Genomic DNA, 21,379 nt, shown 5'->3' on the forward strand with positions numbered 1-21,379 from the left:
CAGATGAAATTCAGTGTGCAGAAGTTCAAAATGATATATGTAGGGAAAATAATCTAAGCTGTAGTTAAACAATGCTAGGTAGGAGTCACTGTCCAGGTAAAAAAAAAAAAAAAAATCTTGGTGTCGTTGTGGACATTGTGCAGCAGCATTCATAAAAGCAGACAATCCTAGGTATAATTTCAAGCTTGATGTACCTCCTATCAGGTACCTAAGCAGTTTACAATAGAGCTGTATCGAATAGCATATTTTACTATTTGGCCAAATATATATAATGAAAAAATATTATTTGGCTGAATATGAATAAAGGGCTTTAACATAAATAATAAAAGATACAAGGTGAAATCAGAGATCAAGTATTTATTTCAGTAGGATTTAGCACAGTAGAGCCCTGGATTATTCGTATTTGGGGCTGAATCAAATCAAATATGAATATTTGGTATAACCCTAGTTTACAGATTAATAAAATAGCTTACAGTGAGCTGTATTTTCACAGCACTTAGACTTACAAAGTTAGGTGGAGGGGCATAATCGAAAGGGGCACCCAAGTTTTCTTGAGAACATCCTCGCAGGACATCCCGGTGAAGGGGCGGGGAAATCCATATTATCGAAACAAGATGGGCGTCCATCTTTTGTTTCGATAATACGGTCAGGGACACCCAAATCACGAAATTTAGGTCGATCTTAGAGATGGTCATCCCCGATTTTCGGTGATAATGGAAACCAAGGACGCCCATCTCAGAAACGACCAAATCCAAGCCCTTTGGTCGTGGGAGGAGCCAGCATTCGTAGTGCACTGGTCTCCCTTAAATGCCAAGACACCAACCAGGCACCCTAGGGAGCACTGCAGTGGACTTCAGAAATAGCTCCCAGGTGCGTAGCTCCCTTACCTTGTGTGCTGAGCCCCCCAAAACCCACTCCCCACAACTACACCACTACCATAGCCCTTAGGGGTGAAGGGGGCACCTACCTGTGGGTACAGTGGGTTTCTGGTGGGTTTTGAAGGGCTCACATTTACCACCACAAGTTTAACAGATGGGGGGGATGGGCTTGGGTCTGCCTGCCAGAAGTGCACTGCAGTACCCACTAAAACTGCTCCAGGGACCTGCATACTGCTATCATGGCGCTGGGTATGATATTTGAGGCTGGCATAGAGGCTGGAAAAAATATTAAAAAAATTTTTGAGGGTGGGAGGGGGTTAGTGACCACTGGGGGGGGAGTAAGGGGAGGTCATCCCCGATTCTCTCCGGTGGTCATCTGGTCATTTAAGGCACATTTTTGTGGCTTGGTCATAAGAAAAAGGGACCAGGTAAAGTCGTCCAAGCTTTCGTCAGGGACGCCCTTCTTTTTTCCATTATCGGTCGAGGACGCCCATGTGTTAAGCATGCCCCAGTCCCTCCTTCGCTATGCCTCCGACACGCCCCCATGAACTTTGGTCGTACCTGCGATGGAAAGCAGTTGAGGACACCCAAAATCGGCTTTCGATTATGCCGATTTGGGCGACCCTGTGAGAAGGACGCCCATCTTGCGATTTGTGTCGAAAGATGGGCTCCCTTCTCTTTCGAAAATAAGCCTGATAGTAATCTATGGAACTTTAAGTGCTTTGAAAATGAGTCCCAGTGTCATATAATAGATTAAAATACCAAGGGGTAAAATATTCAGCCGTTGGTGGTGAGCATTTTTGTTGACCATTACTGGCGTTATTCCCATATTCAATGCCGGGTCATGTCCAGGCTTCAACATTGAATATTCAGTTTATGCGGTACTGGCTAGCACACAGCTGGTTAAGTCGATATTCAGAAAAAACAGCCATTGGTTGCCTCATAAGGTAGGGACTGTGTTTTATGTGGTTCCTTTTATATGGTTATCCTGGCCGGTTAAATCCTGAATATCAGTACTTAACTCCTGAGGCAAGCCTTACGGCTGAAACATGACTCACGTTCAGTCACTGATACCTATCAATAAATTCTGTACCGCACCATTGTTTTGGGACCTTTTTGTCACCTTTGCTGTTTGTATGTTTCTTTTGCTTTATGCAAAGACTAGTATAAAAGGCCCGTTTTGGAAAGAAATGAAACGGGCGCTAGGCAGGTTTTCCTCATAGTGTGTATGTTTGAGTGAGTGTGTGTGTGAGAGTGACTGTGTGAGAGAGAAGAGTGACTGTGCTATTGTGTGTCACATAGAGATTGAGAATGCTTCAGAATGACTGTGTGCGAGTGCATATGTTGGACAAAGTGAGTGAGAGAGACAGAGTTTTCTCAGAGATACAGTTTGTTTGACAGAGTGTCTGGTTTTCCCCCTTCTCTCCCCATCCTACCTTTCCCTTCCGTTGGCCTCCCCCCTCCTTTTCCTCCCTCCCTCTACTGAGTGAGTGAGTGAGCCCCTCCCCTCTCGCAGGGTCCCCACCCCCATCTCTCTGGTATGGGGACCCCCTCCACGCCTCCTTTTCCCTCTGTTAAGCGTTTCTGTCTTCCTTCCCTGACTTTCTCCTCCTCCATGCCTGCGTTATTGCAAGAGATTGGGCAGGCAAATATCGAGGGGGGGTTCCTGGATCTCCTCCAAGTCCTCTGTTGTTGCCGCTGTGTGTACCGCCCCACCCTCAATGTCATCGTGTTGTGACGTGAGGGCGGAGCTACATTTTCCTTTCTTTTTTTTTGTTGTTGCCTTGCCGGTACTCCTCCGTCGGTAGTTTAGACCTCTGTTTGTTTATGTTTTTTGTTGCGCGATTCTTTTATGGTGATTGTCCCGCCCTCGACGTCATGACGTTTGGACTCGAGGGCGGAGCTTACAGAGATGGAGCCTGAGCTTCAGAGGTTACAAACCCTTCACTGAAGCCACAGAGTCAGCTTCAGAACGTTGAGGTTGGTTTTTATTATATAGGATTGTTTTTCCTCTTTTTGCTTCTGTAGCCAACAAAAACATAGCCTAGTAATTTTCTCCTTTTTTTTTTTTTTTTTTAAATTTAAGGCACCTTCATCCGTATTCTATATAATGCAACTTGAGTTGCACGTGCAAATCCAGTCATATTCTGGAATTGTGCACGCAACTTAATTAGCTTAACAAGCCAATCAGTGCCAATAATTGAACTTAATAAGCAACCTAGTGGTTAGGGTGGTGGACTTTGGTCCTGGGGAACTGAGGAACTGAGTTTGATTCCCACTTCAGGCACAGGCAGCTCCTTGTGACTCTGGGCAAGTCACTTAACCCTCCATTGCCCCATGTAAGCCGCATTGAGCCTGCCATGAGTGGGAAAGCGCGGGGTACAAATGTAACAAAAATAAAATAAAAAATAAATTATTGACACTAATTGGCATTAATTAGAATTTACATGCACAAATGTCTGTGTATTTTATAAGTGATACACTTAAATTCTGAGGCAGATCTGAAAAGGAGGCATGGCCATGGGCAGGTAATGGGCATTCCTAGAATTTACACTCACTGTTATAGAATATGCCCATTCCACACGTAATTTAGGCATCAATATTTACACTAGGTTTTCATTGGTGACTGTAGTCACAGAAAACGGGTGTTGGGTGTATTCTGTAAACTACACCTAGATTTAGGCATATTCTGTAAATCAGGCATATTCTGTAAACCACACCTAAATTTAGGTGCAGTTTATAGAATACGCCTAGGCATATTTTCTTTCGGTGCCAGTTTTTTTAGGCATGAGGTATAGAATCTAGCCCCTTTTGTGTAATGATTTACATGTATGAGGATTCTTAATCCTGTTCTTGGAGACAGCAAAGTTGTCTACCTGTAACAGATGTTTCCTGAAGATGACAGCTTACTCAGTCTTCAAAACCCTCTCAACTCCTTAAGAAGATTGCCAGGTGGTATATCAAACCCCATTACCCTTACCCTTTCACTGAATAGCTTTATACCAAAGGCAAGGACTCTGTATGTGCCCTGCAAAGCAGGAAGTGCCCTAAATTCACAACTGAGCATTTTCAGAGAGTTCTGAGCTTTGAAAAATAGCTTTGAATCACAACCTCTCAATGTCACACATGTGATGATGAAGTATCCTGCATTCCTTAGAGAACAGATATTACAGGTAAGCAATTTTGATTTAATCTGTATCAGCAGTAGATTATTTCTGTTATTTTTCAGCGGCAGTATGCAAGAACTACAGTTAAATGGGGGGTTTTCAGTTACAACACTAATCAAAATTCTTATGTACTGGTTAAAAATTACATTAGGATCCTTATAAGAGGACCTGAATAACCATGGGGTTGGGTACCACTGTTCTGCGCAAAACTAGACCTGTATACAGCTATGCGTATAGCCAGTGAGCATGTATAACTGTATGTATGTGTATGTAAAACAGATATATGTGTGTGTATATATGTAAAATAATTATTACAGGTTAAAGTACAGTATTAGAGTAGCCTAGTGGTTTAGAGCACCAGGGTGAGAACCAGGAAAGCCAGGGCTTAAATCCTGCTGTTGCTCCTTTTGACATTGGCCAACTTACTTAACCCTCTATCACATCAGGTACAAAATTAGATTGTACGCCCTCCAAGGCAGGAAATATCTAGTATACCTGAATATAACTCACCTTGTGCGCTTACTGGAAAGGGTGTAAGTTAAAACCTTAAGACATAAAAATGGGTTATATATATATATATGTATGTATGTATGCATGCAGATTATAAAACATAACTAGCTAGTGAAAATGAGACTTGTGGCTAGAATAATTTTGACTGTGCATTACTGTATTTCATGTTCCATTTGACACCACTCTTTGCTAACATATTTTCCTATGTACATTTGGTCAGAATTTCTAAACAGTCTTTTTCCTTAGCAGATTGAAATATAACAATTCTTTTAAAGTGAACTATTAAACAACAAAAAATGTCACAGATATTTGTGAAGTATTTGTTTGAGGTATCACTTTCTTCCTGGTTAAATGTACATCCTATTTGATGTTTTGTAAGATTTCCTCATTTTCTAGTTCTGTGTTCTCCCCAGGAACTTTTTGAATGGGTGCACCACCTGGTTGAATTTACTGATCACCCAACTAACTTAATAGAACATTTTATAATACTGTGCAGTCCCTTGCTGCCACCCAGCTACTCCTTCGTGCCACCTGGCAGGCAAAATTTTCTAGGGAGAACACTGTAATCTCAATATAATATCATTAAAGAACATCTTCAAACCATCCTGTTCAGAACTTACCAATCCTTTCTTTTAATAAGTACTGAATATTTGAAAACTTGCCATGCACATATGACCACATGCCACTTTCACATGTGGCTACTTCTAGTATAGTAAACACAGATATTTAAATAGAAATGTAGACAAACCTGATTTTGGTGGAGGTTGTTTCTTTGTGGGGTTGCAAAAATCCAGAAATAAGTTGTAGGGTCTTTATCTTTCTTGTCTCTTCAGATGTTAGCAGAGCAGTTACTTTCTCAGTTGTAAAAGTAGTGACATCTGCATTGTTCTGTTAGTTCCTAGTTGCATGATAATTTAAAACACTTGTATCCATATGGGCTAAAGCAGTGTAAATAACCTAAAAGAAAACCTAGTGCATTCTTTTATTGCAGCCGATGAATAAAGCATGCAGTGGCTGGAATACTTGTACTGTCACTGGCAGAGGAGGAAACATGCTGAATGTCTAGTGCTGATCAGTATTCTTCCTGCAGCAGCATGCTTCAAGAGATTTGCTTTCTTTTTCTTTTTTCCTTTTTTTTTCCCCTAGCAAATGTATAAAGGGCTTAGAAGCTCAGCCCTTCTGTGATGTCATTACAGTTCAGTGGAAAGCATCAAATTCTTCTGACTACATTCCTAGACAGTCTTGGCAAGAGAGACAGAGAAGAGTGGAAGGATGGGGGTGGGGGTGGTATGGTGAGTGAGAAAAGTTATAAGAATTGTGGTGCAGAGAAGCAGTGTGGGGATGCGTGTGGAAGAAGAAAGCAAAAAGTAGTGCATTTAGAGTAGGAAGAATTCTTGAGGTTGTATGGGACAGAATTGGGAGGAGGTATAGAAAGCCTTCAGGAGCAGATTCCAACAGGCAATTACTAAACAGATTGCCCTTTTGTGTTTTTATCTTTCAACGATTGTACACTGGCATCTTCATTTAGTGCAGAATGAAGATCTTTCTTGAAGTTAGACATGTATGTATTGCTGAGAATAAGGGATTCGGACAGAAATGATGCAACAGGGACAGGTAGAGATCTTTTTAGAGTGCAAAAGGACATTAATGGGTATGTCTATTAAAGAGTGTTGAGCTTTACCACATACTTAGTGCATGTGAAAATAACATGCTTGTGGTAGATTATCATTTAGCACGTGCTAAGCACACATTATTTATGTTTTCTGATTTATTTTTTGCTACTGGTGTGGAATGGACAGAGAATCATTAACCACATAGGATGTCCACATTAACGCATGCTGCCTGCTTAATGCTGGCTTCATGCACAAACTCTTTCCTCCTCCTAAATAAGAGGTGGTAAGTACTCCCTCATTAATTTTTTTCAGGTAATGTGTGTTAATGTAAACAGTACATAACCTGAAAAAAAATTGAAAATGCCCTATAACCTGGGAGCACTAGCAATGGGTTTAGAGCACGAGAATGTCCCACATTAGCACATGCTAAGCCCATTTCCTAAATATTGACCATTTGCCCTCATCCCTGCTGTACATATTCTCTTTCCCACCCCTACTTATATTCTTTCTCCTAATATTCCTTCATTTTTACAACACCCCACTTGACTCCCTCCATGATTTCTTTCTTTGTCTCATGCCACGCCCTTTCCCCCAGATTTGATTTCCTCTGTGATCTCTCTCTCTCCTCCCTTGGCCTCTCTACTTTCCTTCTCTTCCCCCAGACCAAACCAAACCAAACCCTGCTGTTTGTCTTCTCTATCCTAGGGTTGATCCCTCCACACTGTCCCTAACTTAACATAATCAGCCTCTCTCCCATAGTTATGGACCAAGGGTGCAGAGGGCTTCATCATGGCATCTGCAGCTTGATGCAGGTACCATTGCTCATCTCCTTTTTTGAGGCCCTGTGGGCTGATGTAGATAACACTACTGATGCCCCCTTTTTTTGTAGCCTGCAACAGTGCACTCCCGTGCCCACCTTGCCAAATTCTGCACACAATCTTCAAACTCTGCATAGAAGAGGACTTCTATGTAAATTCTGCATTGCTGGTGGTGTTGAATGGATAGAGAAGCATTAACCGTATAGCATGTCCACATTGTGCAGAATTTCGAAGTAAATAATTGGTAAAGTCTGCTTCCTCTATTGGGAATACCCAGAAGCCATGCTGACCGATAACAGCTTCATACAGAAAAGAAATCAAAAGGCTAGCCAAAGGTCAGTGAAACTGGCTTGTAAGACAGATGTGTCCATTATTCTCCAAGGACAAGCAGGCTTCTATCTTCTCACAGGTGGGTGGTGCCAATCAGCGTCGCTCAGTCCAGCATTTTCCCAAAGCTAAAAAGAGCTTTGTAGAGCGCAAGCCATGCTTCACCACGCATGCACGAGTGCCTTCTCACCCACCGCGTGAACTTGGTCTCTTCAGTTCTCTTTGTTTTCGCATGAGAAGAAGGTGCTGGTTTTTTGGCCTCTCCTCACTTGTCTGGTCTGATAGCTATTTTGTGCCTTCCAGCTGTGTTTTCATTGTATTCTTTCTGGCTCCTCTTATAGGGCCCTTTTTACCATTCCTTTAATTTGTTTAAAATTGTTTTGCCCGGTTTTTATTTTATTTTATTTTTTTCTTCGTCATTTGGCCATTTTTAGGCCCTGACTTCAGCCGGGTCTGTTCCTTTGTTTTTCTCCATGCCTTGCCTCTTTTCAGGCACCATTGAGTTGTTTGATTTAGCCGGAGCAGTTTTCCCATCCATGTCCATGAAGATTCCCAGTGGCTTCAATCGCTGTACCCTGTGCAGTTGGATTATCTCGGGAAAAGACACCCATTCTTGGTGTCTGCAGTATCTTGGGCCCGACCATAGCCCTGCTCTGTGTTTTCTGTCTTCGCATGAAGAAGAGGACACTACTTTCCTGAGAGGCTCAACAAGAGAAGATTTTTGGAGCCAAGTCTGGTTCCTTAACTTTGGCATCGGCATCATCGTCGAACATTGTACCTGCATTGGGAGTGTCGGTAAGCATGGCTGCTTCTAGACCCTTAGACACTGGGAGCAGTGAAGCATCGAGTGGGTCTCCACCTTTCTTGATGCCACCCAGAATCGTCCATTGTCAGACCCAACCCCGAGGTGACGTTAGGATTTGACTTTGTCCTCATTGTCAGTGGAGGAAGCTTCGCTGAAGTTGAGGTGGGAGTTGACTTCTCAATACCCGTGTCGAGGGCATGCTTCCTTGGCATTGAGGCAGGTTCGGTCTCTGCAATCTCATAGGGAGATACTGTCTGACACTAAGGAGGGGGAGTGCTTATGGGATTCAGAGGAGGATCCCAGATACTTTTCCTCAGAAGAGTCTTATGGGATTCCCTCTCAACCGTTCACTCCACCCGAAAAGACTCTCAACCGTTCACCCAAAAGGAGAAAGTCTCCCCAGGAGAGCCTTTCATTTCCATCTTCTGTAAAAGAAATGGCTGATGCCATTCCATTTCCTTTAGAAGTGGAGAATGAGCCTAGGGCCAAGATGCTGAAGGTCCTGGACTACACATCTCCTAAGGAGACTGTGACTGCACCTCTCCATGAGGTACTCGAGGAAGTCCTCATCAAGAACTGGGAGTCCCCTCTGTCTCTGTCATGCCCAAGAAGATTGGCACCCAGTATCAGTTCCACGGTGCACCTGGTTTTGATAGGCCTCAGTTGCCTCACAATTCCATGGTGGTGGAGTTTGTTCTCAAAAGAGCTAGGAGTACTAGGGACTATGCCTTGGCACCCCCAGGCAGAGAAGCTAGAACCCCGGATTCTTTTGAGAGGAAGATGTACCAGACTTCAATGCTCATTTCTCGTATACAATCCTACCAGCTCTTCACAAGTGTCTATTTGCGAAACTCGGTGCAACAGCTGTCAGACGTGGTGGATGCACTCCCTCCGGAGCACACCGAGCCTTTTCGACAGTTGGTCAAGCTGCAAAAGGTGTGTCAAAAGTTCTTGAGCAGGAGCACTTAAGCCACTTTTGATGTGGCATCCAGGAACTCTGCTCAGAGCATAGCAATGTGCAGACTCTCAGGGCTGCATGTTTGTGACTTGGAACACACTGTTCAGCAGCAGTTGGTGGATGCCCCTTTCTGGGGGGAATAAACGTTTTGGAGAGAAAGTTGAGGAGGTCGCTGTCCAAATCAAGAAGCATACTGATACGTTCTCTTCTCTCTCCCGCTGGGCACCTTATTCATCTACTTCCTCAGCTAGGAGGATTTTTGACAAACCAAGGAGCGGTTCCTACTACTATTTTAGACATAGATACAATCCTTTGGCTCACCAGCCTACTCAGGCTCAGCCCCAATGCACTTGTTCACGTCAACAGCGTGCACCTAAGGCCCTTCTGCTCCCCAGGCAAAGCAAGAGATGAGCTTTTGACTGGCTCCAGCAGAGCCTAGCCACAGTAAAAGTATACGGGTCGATCGACTTGCCAATCGAGGGGGAGGCTAAAATTTCTTTCACCAAAGGTGGCCTCTTATAACCTCCAACTTGTGGGTTCTTCAAATAGTCCGTCTTAGATACATCCTCAATTGGCATCTCAAACCTCCAGATTGCCCACTGAGAGCTCATTCAAACAGCTCTCAGCATAGACAGGTACTTTCAAAGGAACTATCCGCCCTTTTAAATCTCCATGTGGTCGAACCCATTCCACCAGGGGAAGAAGGGCAGGGATTTTATTCCAGGTACTTCCTTATGCAAAAGAAGACTGGGGGGATGCATCCCATCCTAGACCTAAGGGCCCTGAACAGATTTCTAGTCCGAGAAAAGTTCAGGATGGTTTTCCTGAGCACCTTTCTCCCATTGATTCAAAAAAGAAAAAAGATTGACAATGCTTTCTGGACTATAAAGGATGCAGATACATCCCGATACTTCCAGCCTACCGGAAGTATCTTTGATTTATCGTGTGTTGCTTTTTGGCCCCACGTCAGCTCCAAGAGTCCTTACCAAGTGTCTAGTGATAGTTGCAGCATCACTACGCATACTGGGAGCCCATGTGTTACCGTATCTTGACAATTGCCTGGTGAAGAGCACCTCAGAGGATGGTGCTCAGGAGTCCATGCGGATGACTATTCAGGTGCTCGAGCTACTAAGGTTTGTTTTGAATTACCCAAAGTCCCATCTCGATCCTGTCCAGCGATTGGAGTTCATAGGAGCCTTGCTCGAAACACAAAGGGTTTGAGCCTACCTCACGGAAATGTGAGCGGACAATCGTGTCTCGCTTGCGTCCAAAGTTCATGCCTCTCAGCAGGTCGACAGATGTTGAGGTTGGGTCAAGTGGTGGGGAGTAATCGAACGGGGATGACCATCTCTAAGGGCGACCATCTCTGAGTACGACCCCGCGAAGGGGCGGGACATCCCATATTATCGAAACAAGACAGGCGTCCATCTATTGTTTCGATAATACAGTCGAGGATGCCCAAATCTCAACATTTAGGTCGGCCTAAGAGATGGTCGACCTAAATGTTGAGATGTGCGACCTCGGTTTTCGCCGATAATGGAAACCAAGAATGCCCATCTCAAAAATGACCAAATCCAAGCCATTTGGTCATGGGAGGAGCCAGCATTCGTAGTGCACTGGTCCCCCTCACATGCCAGGGCATCAACCAGGCACCCTAGGGGGCACTGCAGTGGACTTCACAAATTGCTCCCAGGTGCATAGCACCCTTACATTGGGAGCTGAGCCCCCCAACCCCCCCTACAACTGTACAACACAACAATAGCCCTTATGGGTGAAGGGGGGGCACCTACATGCGAGTACAGTGGGTTTGTGGTGAGTTTTGGAGGGCTCACATTTACCACCACAAGTGTAACAGGTGGGGGGGGGGGGGGGGGCTGGGCCCGCCTGCCTGAAGTGCACTGAACCCACTAAAAACTGCTCCAGGGACCTGCATACTGCTGTGATGAAGCTGGATATGACATTTGAGGCTGACATAGAGGCTGGAAAAATGTTTTTTAATTTTTTTTTGAGGGTGGAAGGGGGTTAGTGTCCACTGGGGGAGTAAGGACCACTCTGGTCAGTTCGGGCACCTTTTCGAGGCTTGGTCGTGAAAAAAAGGGACCAAGTAAAGTTGGCCAAATGCTCATCAGGGACGCCCTTCTTTTTTCCATTATTGGCCGAGGACGCCCATCTCTTAAGCACGCCCCGTCCCGCCTTCGGTACACTGCTGACACGCCCCCGTTAACTTTGGTCGTCCCCGCGATGGAAAGCAATTGAGGACGCCCAAAATCAACTTTCGATTATGCCGATTTGGGCAACCCTGAGAGAAGGACGCCCATCTCCCGATTTGTGTCGAAAGATGGGCGCCCTTCTCTTTCGAAAATGCCCCTGATGGATTCCACAGTGTACATTACACCCATGACACGTTTTCACATGAAATTAGCTCTGTGGACCCTGTCTTCTCAGTGGTATCAAGCCACGGGGAGTCTGGAAGATGTCTTCCAAGTGTCACCAGAGCTTGTATGCTCTCTTCATTGTTGGACAATTCAATCCAATTTGACTATGGGACTTCCATTCTAAATTCCTCAGCCACAAAAAGTGCTGATGATAGATGCATCTCTCCTGAAATGGGGAGCTCATGTAGATGGGCTTCACACTCAAGGTGCTTGGTCCGCCCAGGAAACAAATCTTCAGATCAATTTTCCTGGAGCTTTGGGCAATCTGGAATGCTCTAAAGGCTTTCAGAGATCGGTTATCTCACCAAATTGTTCTCATCCAAACAGACAATCAGGTTGCAATGTATTACACCAACAAGCAAAGAGGCACCAGATCACACCCTCTGTGTCAGGAGGCTGTCCGGATGTGGGATTGTGTTCACCAACATAGCATATTCCTTCAAGCTACTTATCTAGCGGGCACAAACAATACCCTGGCTGACAGGCTGAGCAGGATCATGCAACTGCACGAGCAGTCTCTCAATATGGGCATAGCCCACAAGATCTTCCCAATGCTGAAGCATCCCCTCGGTGGACCTTTTTGCCACTCTGATCAACCACAAGGTCCCCCAGTTCTGTTCCAGGCTTCAGGCCCACAACAGACTAGTGTCAGATGCCTTCCTTCTCAATTGGGGGACAAGTCTTCTGTATGTGTATCCTCCAGTACCTCTAGTAGGAAAAATTTGTTGAAACTCAAGCAAGACTGAGGAACCATGATTCTGATCATACTGTACTGGCCATGACAGATTTGGTTCCCTCTACTTCTGGAGTTATCCTTCAAAGAAACGTGGAGATTGGAGTGTTTTCCGACCCTCATAACTCAGAATGAGGGGTTACTTCTACATCCCAACCTCCAGTCTCTGGCTCTCGCAGCTTGGAGGTTGATAGCCTAGAATTTTCTTCCTTTTGTCTCTCAGAGGGTGTCTCCTGTTTCTTGCTGGCTTCCAGAAAAGATTCTACTAAGAGGTGTTACTCTTTTAAATGGCAGAGGTTTGCCATCTGGTTTGAGAGCAAGGCCATAGATACCCTTACTTGCCCTACACAGACCCTGCTTGAATACCTTCTACACTTATCAGAGTCTTCTCTCAAGACCAACTCTGTAAGGGTTCAACTTAGTGCGATTAGTTCTTATCTACGTGTAGAAGGTAAGCCCATCTCTGGACAGCTTCATGAGAAGTTTGCTTTGGTCAAAGCCCCCTGTCATGGGATCTCAACGTCATTCTCACCCAGCTGATGACAACTCCTTTTGAGCCACTGAATTCCTGCCATCTGAAGTATTTGACCTGGAAGGTTGTTTTCCTGGTGGCTGTTACTTCAGCTTGTAGGGTCAGTGAGCTTCAGGCTTTTGTAGTGGATGCACCTTTTACTAAGTTTCATCACTACAAAGTAGTCCTCCACACATATACCCTAAGTTCTTGCCAAAGGTGGTGTTTGAGTTCCATCTGAACCAGTCGATTGTGTTGTCAACATTCTTTCTCTGACCTCTTGCCCATCCTTGTGAAAGCAGCTTGCACACCTTGGATTGCAAGAGATCATTGGCCTACTACAAGGAGTGGACAATACCCCAGAGACAGTCTTCCTAGCTTTTTGTTTCTTTTGATCCCAACAGGATGGGGATTGCCATCAGGAAATGCACCATTTCAATTTGGCTGGCAGATTGCATTTCCTTCACTTATGTCCTGGTTGGGCTAGCCTTGGAGGGTCATGTCATGGCTCATAATGTCAGAGCCATGGCTGCTTCGGTAGCCCACTTGAGGTCAGCCTCCATTGAAGAGAATGCAAGGTGATGACGTCGTCATCAGTCCACACATCCACATCACACTACTGGCTTGAGCAGGATACCCGATGTGACAATTGGTTCAGGAAGACAGTGTTGCAGAATCTGTTTGGTGTCTAGAATCCACCTCCACCCTCCTAGGCCCATTTTGTTCTGTTCCAGGCTGTACTCTCACTCAGTTTGTATATACAGTACTTTCAGGTTATTCTGTGTAATGTCCTCACCGTTGCAAGGCTCAATTGACCAATGTTTGTTGTTTCTCAGTGAGCCTGGATGCTAGGGATTCCCCACTTGGAGAAAGTGAAGATACCTGTAGCAGGTATTCTCTGAGGACAGTAGGCTTCATAGTCTCACAATCCCTCCCACATTCTCTTGGAGTTGTCTCCTTTGTTATTTTTACTTTATTTTTGCTATAGTATTAAACTGAGGAGACCGCGTTCGTTTGGCAGGCAGGAAGGCACTTGTGCATGCTTGGTGGAGCCAGACCGGGCAACATGAATCAGCGTTGCCCACTTGTGCGAATATGAAGCTTGCTGTCCTTGGAGAGTACCTGCTACAGTTAAGAATCTTCACTTTTCTTGGGCATGAAGCTGTTGCAGGATATAATTACTACTGTATGTATGAGAAAATGTGAAACAAAAGATAAAATAAGTAAATATGTCTTCTAGATTCTTCATAGGAATGAATAATGAGTGGTCTTGCACTGGAATTTTAAAAGACCTTGGAAAATATTGAAAATTATAACTAAAGGTATTTTTTTTTAATTTCCAGGTATCTATCTATCAGATCTAACATATATAGACTCTGCATACCCATCCACTGGCAGCATCCTTGAAAATGAGCAGAGATCAAATTTAATGAACAACATCCTCCGAATCATCTCAGACCTCCAGCAGTCATGTGAATATGGTAAATTTGACCCTTGCTTGGCACCTTTTGAAACTCATTTAGAGTCCCTACCATTGGCAGGATTAAAATATATTTACTGCTTTTATACAGGAGTATTCCTAGCATTTAGGTTAATGCAAAGATGTGCTTAATAGCATAGCCTTAGTACATGCCTAGAACATGCACATTGGTAAAGCAAACCTTTTCTTTCCCAGGCAAGTGAGTTTTATTTCAATTCCAAGGCTTGATATTGGCTCTTAAGCTAATGTACAGCATTAAAATATTTTACAGGTTAATACTGTGTCTTGGGTAATTGGTCCATTTCTTATACATGCTGGTTTGTAAAATATTCCTGATAGCTTGCTATCATGGTTTCTTCTTCCATAGTAACTCAAATGACATCCATATACTAAATGAACAAGATGCATGCTCTTCATAACAAGAAGAAACAGCAAGGGTGGAAGTGGGAATGCACCAAATAACCAAGGCAAATGACTGAGTAATAGCGTCCAAAAGTTTATTTGCCAAAAGTAAACTGACCCAAAGAAAGGACCCAACATGGGCCGTGTTTTGGCTGAAAAGCCTTCTTCAGGGGTCGTAGTAGTTCAATCAGCTTCACAAAATAATAAGATAAGGACCACACCCCCTTTGCAATTGTGCATTATGGGTTTTCTACATACAATTTGTAAAATCTCAGCTAAGGACAGTTATGAACATAAGTGCTAATTAGTGCCAATAAATTTTAATTATAGCCAATAATTGGTACTTTCTGCAAGTTTTTTGCTAATTATTTAGTTACGCACACAAATGATGCTATTCTATAAGTTGCACACAAATACACAAGCTTCTGACTCTTACATTTAAAGCTTTCTGGATGGGATTACTCCCTTGTCTAAACTTGTACAGCGCTGCGTAACCCTGGCAGCGCTGTAGAAATGCTAAGTAGTAGTAGTATCTCATAAATCTCACTATTCCATACTCTCTTCCACGATTACTCTTTTTTTTTTTTTTTTAAACGATTATTGTCTGGTTCTTCCAAATCCCAAACAGGCTACACTAGAAGTCACCAGACAGCATGCTTTTTATTTTTCAGCCCCATTCTACTGGAATTCTTTCCTCTGGGTTCTATGGGCAGAGTCGTCATTCAAGAAATTTAAAGTGGCAGTTAAGGCCTGGCTATTTGATCATGCCTACAATCTCCATTAGAAAAACCCAACGCTCAAAACGGTTTATGATTAATTTAGATATTAAAGAAATGAGCAGGCTTATGTAAATTCTTTAGACCTCATTAGGCCTCTTCGCAGGTCAATAACGATTTAAACTTTCGTACATTTTAATAATTTATACTCAAATGTATATTTTTTTCTTGACATGTGACTCGGCCTAAAGAGGTCTAAAGAATTCACATGAGCTTGCCTATTTCTTTTTTTTTTATTATTATTTATTTATCATTTTACTTAATTACATTCATATTTATCACATAAATGTAAGGAAATACAGAAATTAATATAAAAAGGAAAACATTTTCTCTCAACAATATATATTTACATAATTGTCCACAATTGGAAGATCCAAGATCAGGAAACAATCTTAAAGAAAATAAGAAAAACTCAAAATGGTTAATCTTACACTTCACATTTTCTGAGGGAGGAAGGTTAATCGGTTATTGCAGCCGGTACAGTGGTAACTGAAGGAAGTTGCTGCAGAGGATTCTTCATCTTTTTCCACAAACTCTTATAATTTCTTAGGTTCAAACAAATAAGTAATAAGGAAATAAAACACTTACAAGGGAATCGCACTAGTAAGGTCCCACCTAGGGCAATGATTCCTGGCTTAAAAGCCAAGACTTCACACCTCCCAGTCTGCGATTCCCTTGATGTGTCAGGAAATATATGCATCTTTGAACCCAAAAAACTATCAACCATGTATCGGAAATACAATTTCAAAACATTGTTCCTATCTAAATCAAAGACGAAAGTCACTAATAATATAACTCTATCTATAACTTCTGAATTTTCCAAAATGTCAGTTAAACTTGCATCTCTTTTCTCTGATAAAGAAGATTTTAAAGGAAATATAATTTTAGTCACCAAAATGTGGCTATCAGAAGGTATTAGCAAAGTATCAGAGAAATATTTCTTCAAGAATTCAGTAGCTGATATATAGGATATTATTAGGTAAATTTATCATTCTCAAGTTATTTTCCCTTAATTGGTTCTCCAGAAATTCCAATTTTTACAAGAAAGATAACTATTCTTCATTACCAAATTATCTGATTTTCATAGAGAAGCCATTTCCATAATTAAAGTTTCTATTTTTATATCTTGGACTTCCACTTTATTAGATAAGTATTAATATAAATTCTTTAACTCACATAGTGAAAAATTTTAAACATCTGAAGAAGCGAGTTATTCACATTCTGCTGCAGTTCCTATAGTACGTCCATTATGACATTATTGGCTTCACCAAGTCCAATTTCTCCACAGAAACCGCTCCAGATATCTTCGGGGGGAAGAGCTCACTTTCCAATCCCCCAGTTGGTTTATTATCCGAGTCGATGCTGTACCAGGACCTCCTCGGGTCACATGAAAATCCTAACCCACTTCGGGTGTTTCCATTATTGACCTCCATAGCAAAGCAATACTATTTCCGGGTCTTGGAGGGATCGTGCCAACAGGGGGACTCAAAGTCACTCCCTCCACTGAAATTCAGCAATAAAGCCTTGCTGTTCCCCGAAGCAAGAACTGATATCCTCGACATTATGACCCCGAATCTCTCCAAAATAGACTGAGAAGTGGTGGGAACCCCAGCCGTGTTCGAGGAGGACAGCACCATGGCTTTGCCTTTTCTCTTCTCCATTCTCTGGGGAGCGCTCCCTCTTCTTCAGGCATTCTGGTGTAAAACGGGAACTCAACTAGCGTACGTCCTCCCTCAATGCCATCTTGGATCCTCCAGGTTGGGACACTCTTTGGTTTCTCCTCAGAGGCCTGTCTGATATGGGTAACCCTTTAGCATTGCCCTCTGAGTCATTGAAACACGGACGCCCCTCCACCACTTACAAGGTGGTGTCCCTTCGGAGGGGTGCCTATTTCTTTAATATCTAAATTAATCATAAAACCATTTTGATAGTTGGGTTCTTCTAATGGAGATTATAGGCATGACCAAATAGCCAGGCCTTAAGTGCCACTTTAAATTTCTTGAGAGATGACTCTGCCCATAGAACCTGGGGGAGAGAGTTCCAATAGAATGGGGCTGTAAAATAAAAAGCACAATGTCTGGTGATCTAGAGTAGCCTGTTTGGAAGAACCAGACGATAATTGGTTAAAAAACAGAGTAATTGTGGAGGAGAGTATGTAATAGTGAGATTTGCAAGATATTGTGGTAATCCCATCCAGAAACCTTTAAATGTAAGAGTCAGAAGCTTGTGTATTCGTGTGCAAGTTATAGAATAGCATCATTTTTTTAAATATTTATATTTTGCTCACACCTTTTTCAGTAGTAGCACAAGGTGAGTTACATTCAGGTACACTGGATATTTGTATGCATAACTAATTCTTCACAGGTCAAGAACGATTTAAAGTTTCTTACATTTTAATAATTTATATCCAAATGTATCTTATTTTTTTCTTGACCTGTGAAGAGGCAGGCGAATCAAGGGTAGAGTGACCCTTGTGAAATAAGTTGCCACTGAGGTTTAATGAATTCACATGAGCCTGCTTATTTCTTTAATATCTAAATTAATCATAAAACCGTTTTGAGCGTTGGGTTCTTCTTAATTGGATTCTCGTGTTCCCCACGTCTGGAAGACTATTTTGGTTAATTAATTATATTCCCCATTCAGATGTGTCTAGCCATAATTGGAGAACCAACCAAAGAAATCTGTCTGGCACTGGCCTTATTTCCCAATTACTGGAGTTACCATCTAATCACCGCAAACTTTTGTTTTGCTTCCATTCTTTTGCCATATAGGAATCCTTTGTATTTTTATCATGCATTTTTGAATTCTGTTACTGTTTTCATTTCCACCACCTGCGGGAGGGCATTCCAGGTATCCCCTACCCTTTCCACGAAAAACTACTTCCTGACATTACTCCTAAGTCAACCCCTGGTAACTTCAGTTCATGTCGTCTAGTTCTACCACTTCCCTTTCTATGGAAAAGATTTGTTTGCAGATTAATTCCTTTAAAATATTTAAACATCTGTATCATATCACTCCTATCCCTCCTTTCATCTAGGGTTGGGGTTCTCAACCCAGTCCTCAGGACACACCAGGCCAGTCTGGTTTTCATGATGTCTACAATGAATATGCATGAGATAAATTTGCATGCAGTGCCTTCATTGTATGCAGATTGATCTCATGCATATTCATTGTGGATATCATTAAAACCAGACTGGCCTAGTGTGTCCCGAAGACTAGGTTGAGAACCCCTGCTCTGGGGTATACATATTTAGTTCTTCAGTTCTCTCTCACATGTCTTTTGGTCCAAACCCCATATCATTTTTGTTGCTTTTCTTTGAACTGCTTCAAGTCTTTTTCCATCTTTAGCGATACATGGCCTCCAAAATTGAACACAGTACTCCAAGTGGGGCCTCACCGACTTGTACAGTGGCATTAAAGCCTCTTTTCTTCTACTGGTTCTGCCTTTTTCAGTGTAGCCTAGCATCCTGGCTATGGCACAGCCTTATCAAATTGTTTCACTGCCTTGAGATCCTCAAATGATCACCCCAAGGTCCGTTTCCTGAGTTGCGCTTATCAGTCTCACCTCCAATCTGGTACATCTCCTTTGGATTTCAGCATCTCAAGTGCATCATTTTGTACTTATTCGCATTAAATTTCAACTGTCAGTACTTAGACCATTCTTCTAATTTTTGTAGATCTCTTCTCATGTTTTCTACTCCCTCTGTGGTATCTACTCTGTTTGTAACATTTGTGTCATTTGCAAAAAGGCATACTTTTCCTCCTAATCCTCCAGCAATGTCAGTCACAAATATATTAAATAGAATTGGCCCCAGCACCAATCCCTGGAGCACTCCACTACTCCCCTTCTTTTCCTCTGAGCAGGTTCCATATACCACCATCCTCTGTAGTCTGTCAGTCAACCAATGTAGTTTACTACTTTGGGTCCAAACTACATAATGCTTAGCTTATTCATGAGCCTCCTGTGAGAAACTGTATCAAAGGCTTTGCTGAAATCCAAGTAGATTATATCTAGCTCATGTCCTTTGTTCAGTTTTCTGGTAATCCAGTCAAAGAAATCAGTCAGATTCGTTTGACAGGATTTTCCTTTTGCAAAACCATGCTGCCAAAGGATCTTGCAGTCTATTAGATTCTAGGACATTCACTATTGTTTCTTTCAGCAGAGTTTCCATTAGTTTTCCAACCACCAAAGCAGTTTCCTACATCTTCCCTGTCCCCACTTTTGTGAAGTGGGATCACATCTGCTGTTCTCGAATCCCACTGCACCTCTTTCGTCTCCAAGGATCTATTAAATTAATCCTTAAGAGGTCCCGCCAGGATTTCTAAGTTTCCTTAATGTTCTTGGATGTATCCCATCCAGCCTCATGGCTTTACTTACTTTCAATTTTTCAAATTGTACATAAATGTTTTCTTCTGTGAATGGTGCGACATTTACTTCATTCCCATATATTCCCACAGTCCTCCTCCAGGACTTTCTTCTGTGAACACAGAACAAAAGTACATTTAGCATTTCTGCTTTCTCCTCCTCATCACACTGTATGTAGCAGAAGTTGGCAGTTCTCAGCCTTGCAATTCTATTTAGTTAATGGCATAGATAATAGCAGAAAAAGATCAGTCATAGAGGAGGAGGTGATGTCAGCCTGAAGAATAGAGTCTGAGTTCCCATAAAGGGACCATGATTAAGAGGCAAAGAAAGCCCTACTTCCACAAAATAGTGAGCAGACCTGTTATGGGGAGCATTGTTAAACATCTGATTGTGGCATGGAAAAGGTGAGAAGGATTCTGCTGTATGGGGAGTGTTAATTTCCTTGCCAATAATGCAGAAAATGATGTAGTACATATAGTAAGATAATAATTTTATTATAATTTTTTAATATATGGCAGAGCTATGTAATAACTTTACATAGGAAGCAAGTTATACAGAGATGAAGTTGCTTACTGACAGTGTTTCCTATCTTCCTTATATACACAGCATGTCTGTAACTTAAGCTATTCATTCAGCTATTTTTCCCTTATCTTTCCCTTGCCCTTTGCTCTAACCACAAATCAGCAGACCCCAGACATTATCTGTTCTTAAGGCAAGGTTTGTTTTTCTCCTGTTTCTGCACTGTTCAGCCTTCCACTGATCATTCCTTTATAAGGTCATTCTCTCAGCTTTTTACAAGCCTCCTGTAGTTTTCCATTCTTTTTCTATACAAACCTCCCTTGAACACTGTTTTACAGTGTTCACAACACTATAGTTCTATTAGCGTGTTTGAGCTAGGTTTAGATGTGGTATGTCTCTTCACTCTATTTCCCTAGGCCGTCATAGCTAAAGAACATTTTCTTTCAAGTGTTTATATCCTTCCTTAGTTCTCCTTTTACTGCATTTGTGGTTAGAAGTTTTAAGCATATTACCTTTCCTTTCTATACTTCCCTTTGTTGTACTCTACTGTACATTACGTTTGTCATGTTGTGCACATTATTAATTTTTACTTCTTTCCTTTTCCATATTCTACAAGTTAGAAAACAATTCCATAATATACATGTAGTCCCATTATGACAGGTAACATTATCTTGTTGTCTAGTTGTACGGTGGGGTTTTATTGTCCAACTCCCCATCACTTCATTGGTTGTAACCCGTGTCAGAACCATAAAATGTACCACAACGATACTCCAGATGAGTGCCATTTCAGTCATTCAGTACCAGTATCGTTGACACGTCTTATATCGGATAAATGCACTCAAGTAGTATGACCACTTAATCGTGCAGCAGTATGGGTGAGTTCTTTAATCTCAAATGGTCCAACGTAGATCGAGTCTTTCCAAGTTTTGTGTGTGAAGTTCTTTCTTAACACCTTTTGGCCTATTGAAAAGTGAGAACACAAAGTCATGTTAGGTATCTGCTTTGAGTCCTTTATTGCCATATCTCTGGTCAAATTAATTATTGGATTTATCTGTTTCCAATAGTCTGTTGCACCTTCAGT

The 21,379-nt window shown here is 42.3% G+C and overlaps 2 protein-coding genes across 7 annotated transcripts in view; one reads left to right on the forward strand and one right to left on the reverse strand.

Annotated features, from left to right (window-relative positions):
- The window catches only part of ANGPTL1 (angiopoietin like 1), a 122,489-nt gene extending 116,824 nt beyond the window's left edge, over positions 1-5,665 (reverse strand). For 3 of the 4 annotated variants that reach the window (XM_030206443.1, XM_030206441.1, XM_030206440.1), the window contains exon 1: positions 5,304-5,665. The gene's annotated coding sequence lies outside the window, so the exon portion shown is untranslated. Of the gene's footprint in view, positions 1-4,555; positions 4,591-5,303 lie in introns of all 4 variants that reach the window. The other variant, XM_030206444.1, reaches the window with a different exon arrangement.
- Positions 1-21,379, forward strand: part of RALGPS2 (Ral GEF with PH domain and SH3 binding motif 2) — a 677,704-nt gene that overhangs the window by 361,908 nt on the left and 294,417 nt on the right. For all 3 annotated transcript variants that reach the window (XM_030206437.1, XM_030206439.1, XM_030206438.1), the window contains one exon: positions 14,099-14,236. In XM_030206437.1, coding sequence (XP_030062297.1) covers positions 14,099-14,236 — 138 coding nt within the window. The remainder of the gene's footprint in view (positions 1-14,098; positions 14,237-21,379) is intronic.

The sequence above is a fragment of the Microcaecilia unicolor genome, chromosome 6 (assembly GCF_901765095.1).
Source record: "Microcaecilia unicolor chromosome 6, aMicUni1.1, whole genome shotgun sequence".
Classification (NCBI taxonomy): domain Eukaryota; kingdom Metazoa; phylum Chordata; class Amphibia; order Gymnophiona; family Siphonopidae; genus Microcaecilia; species Microcaecilia unicolor.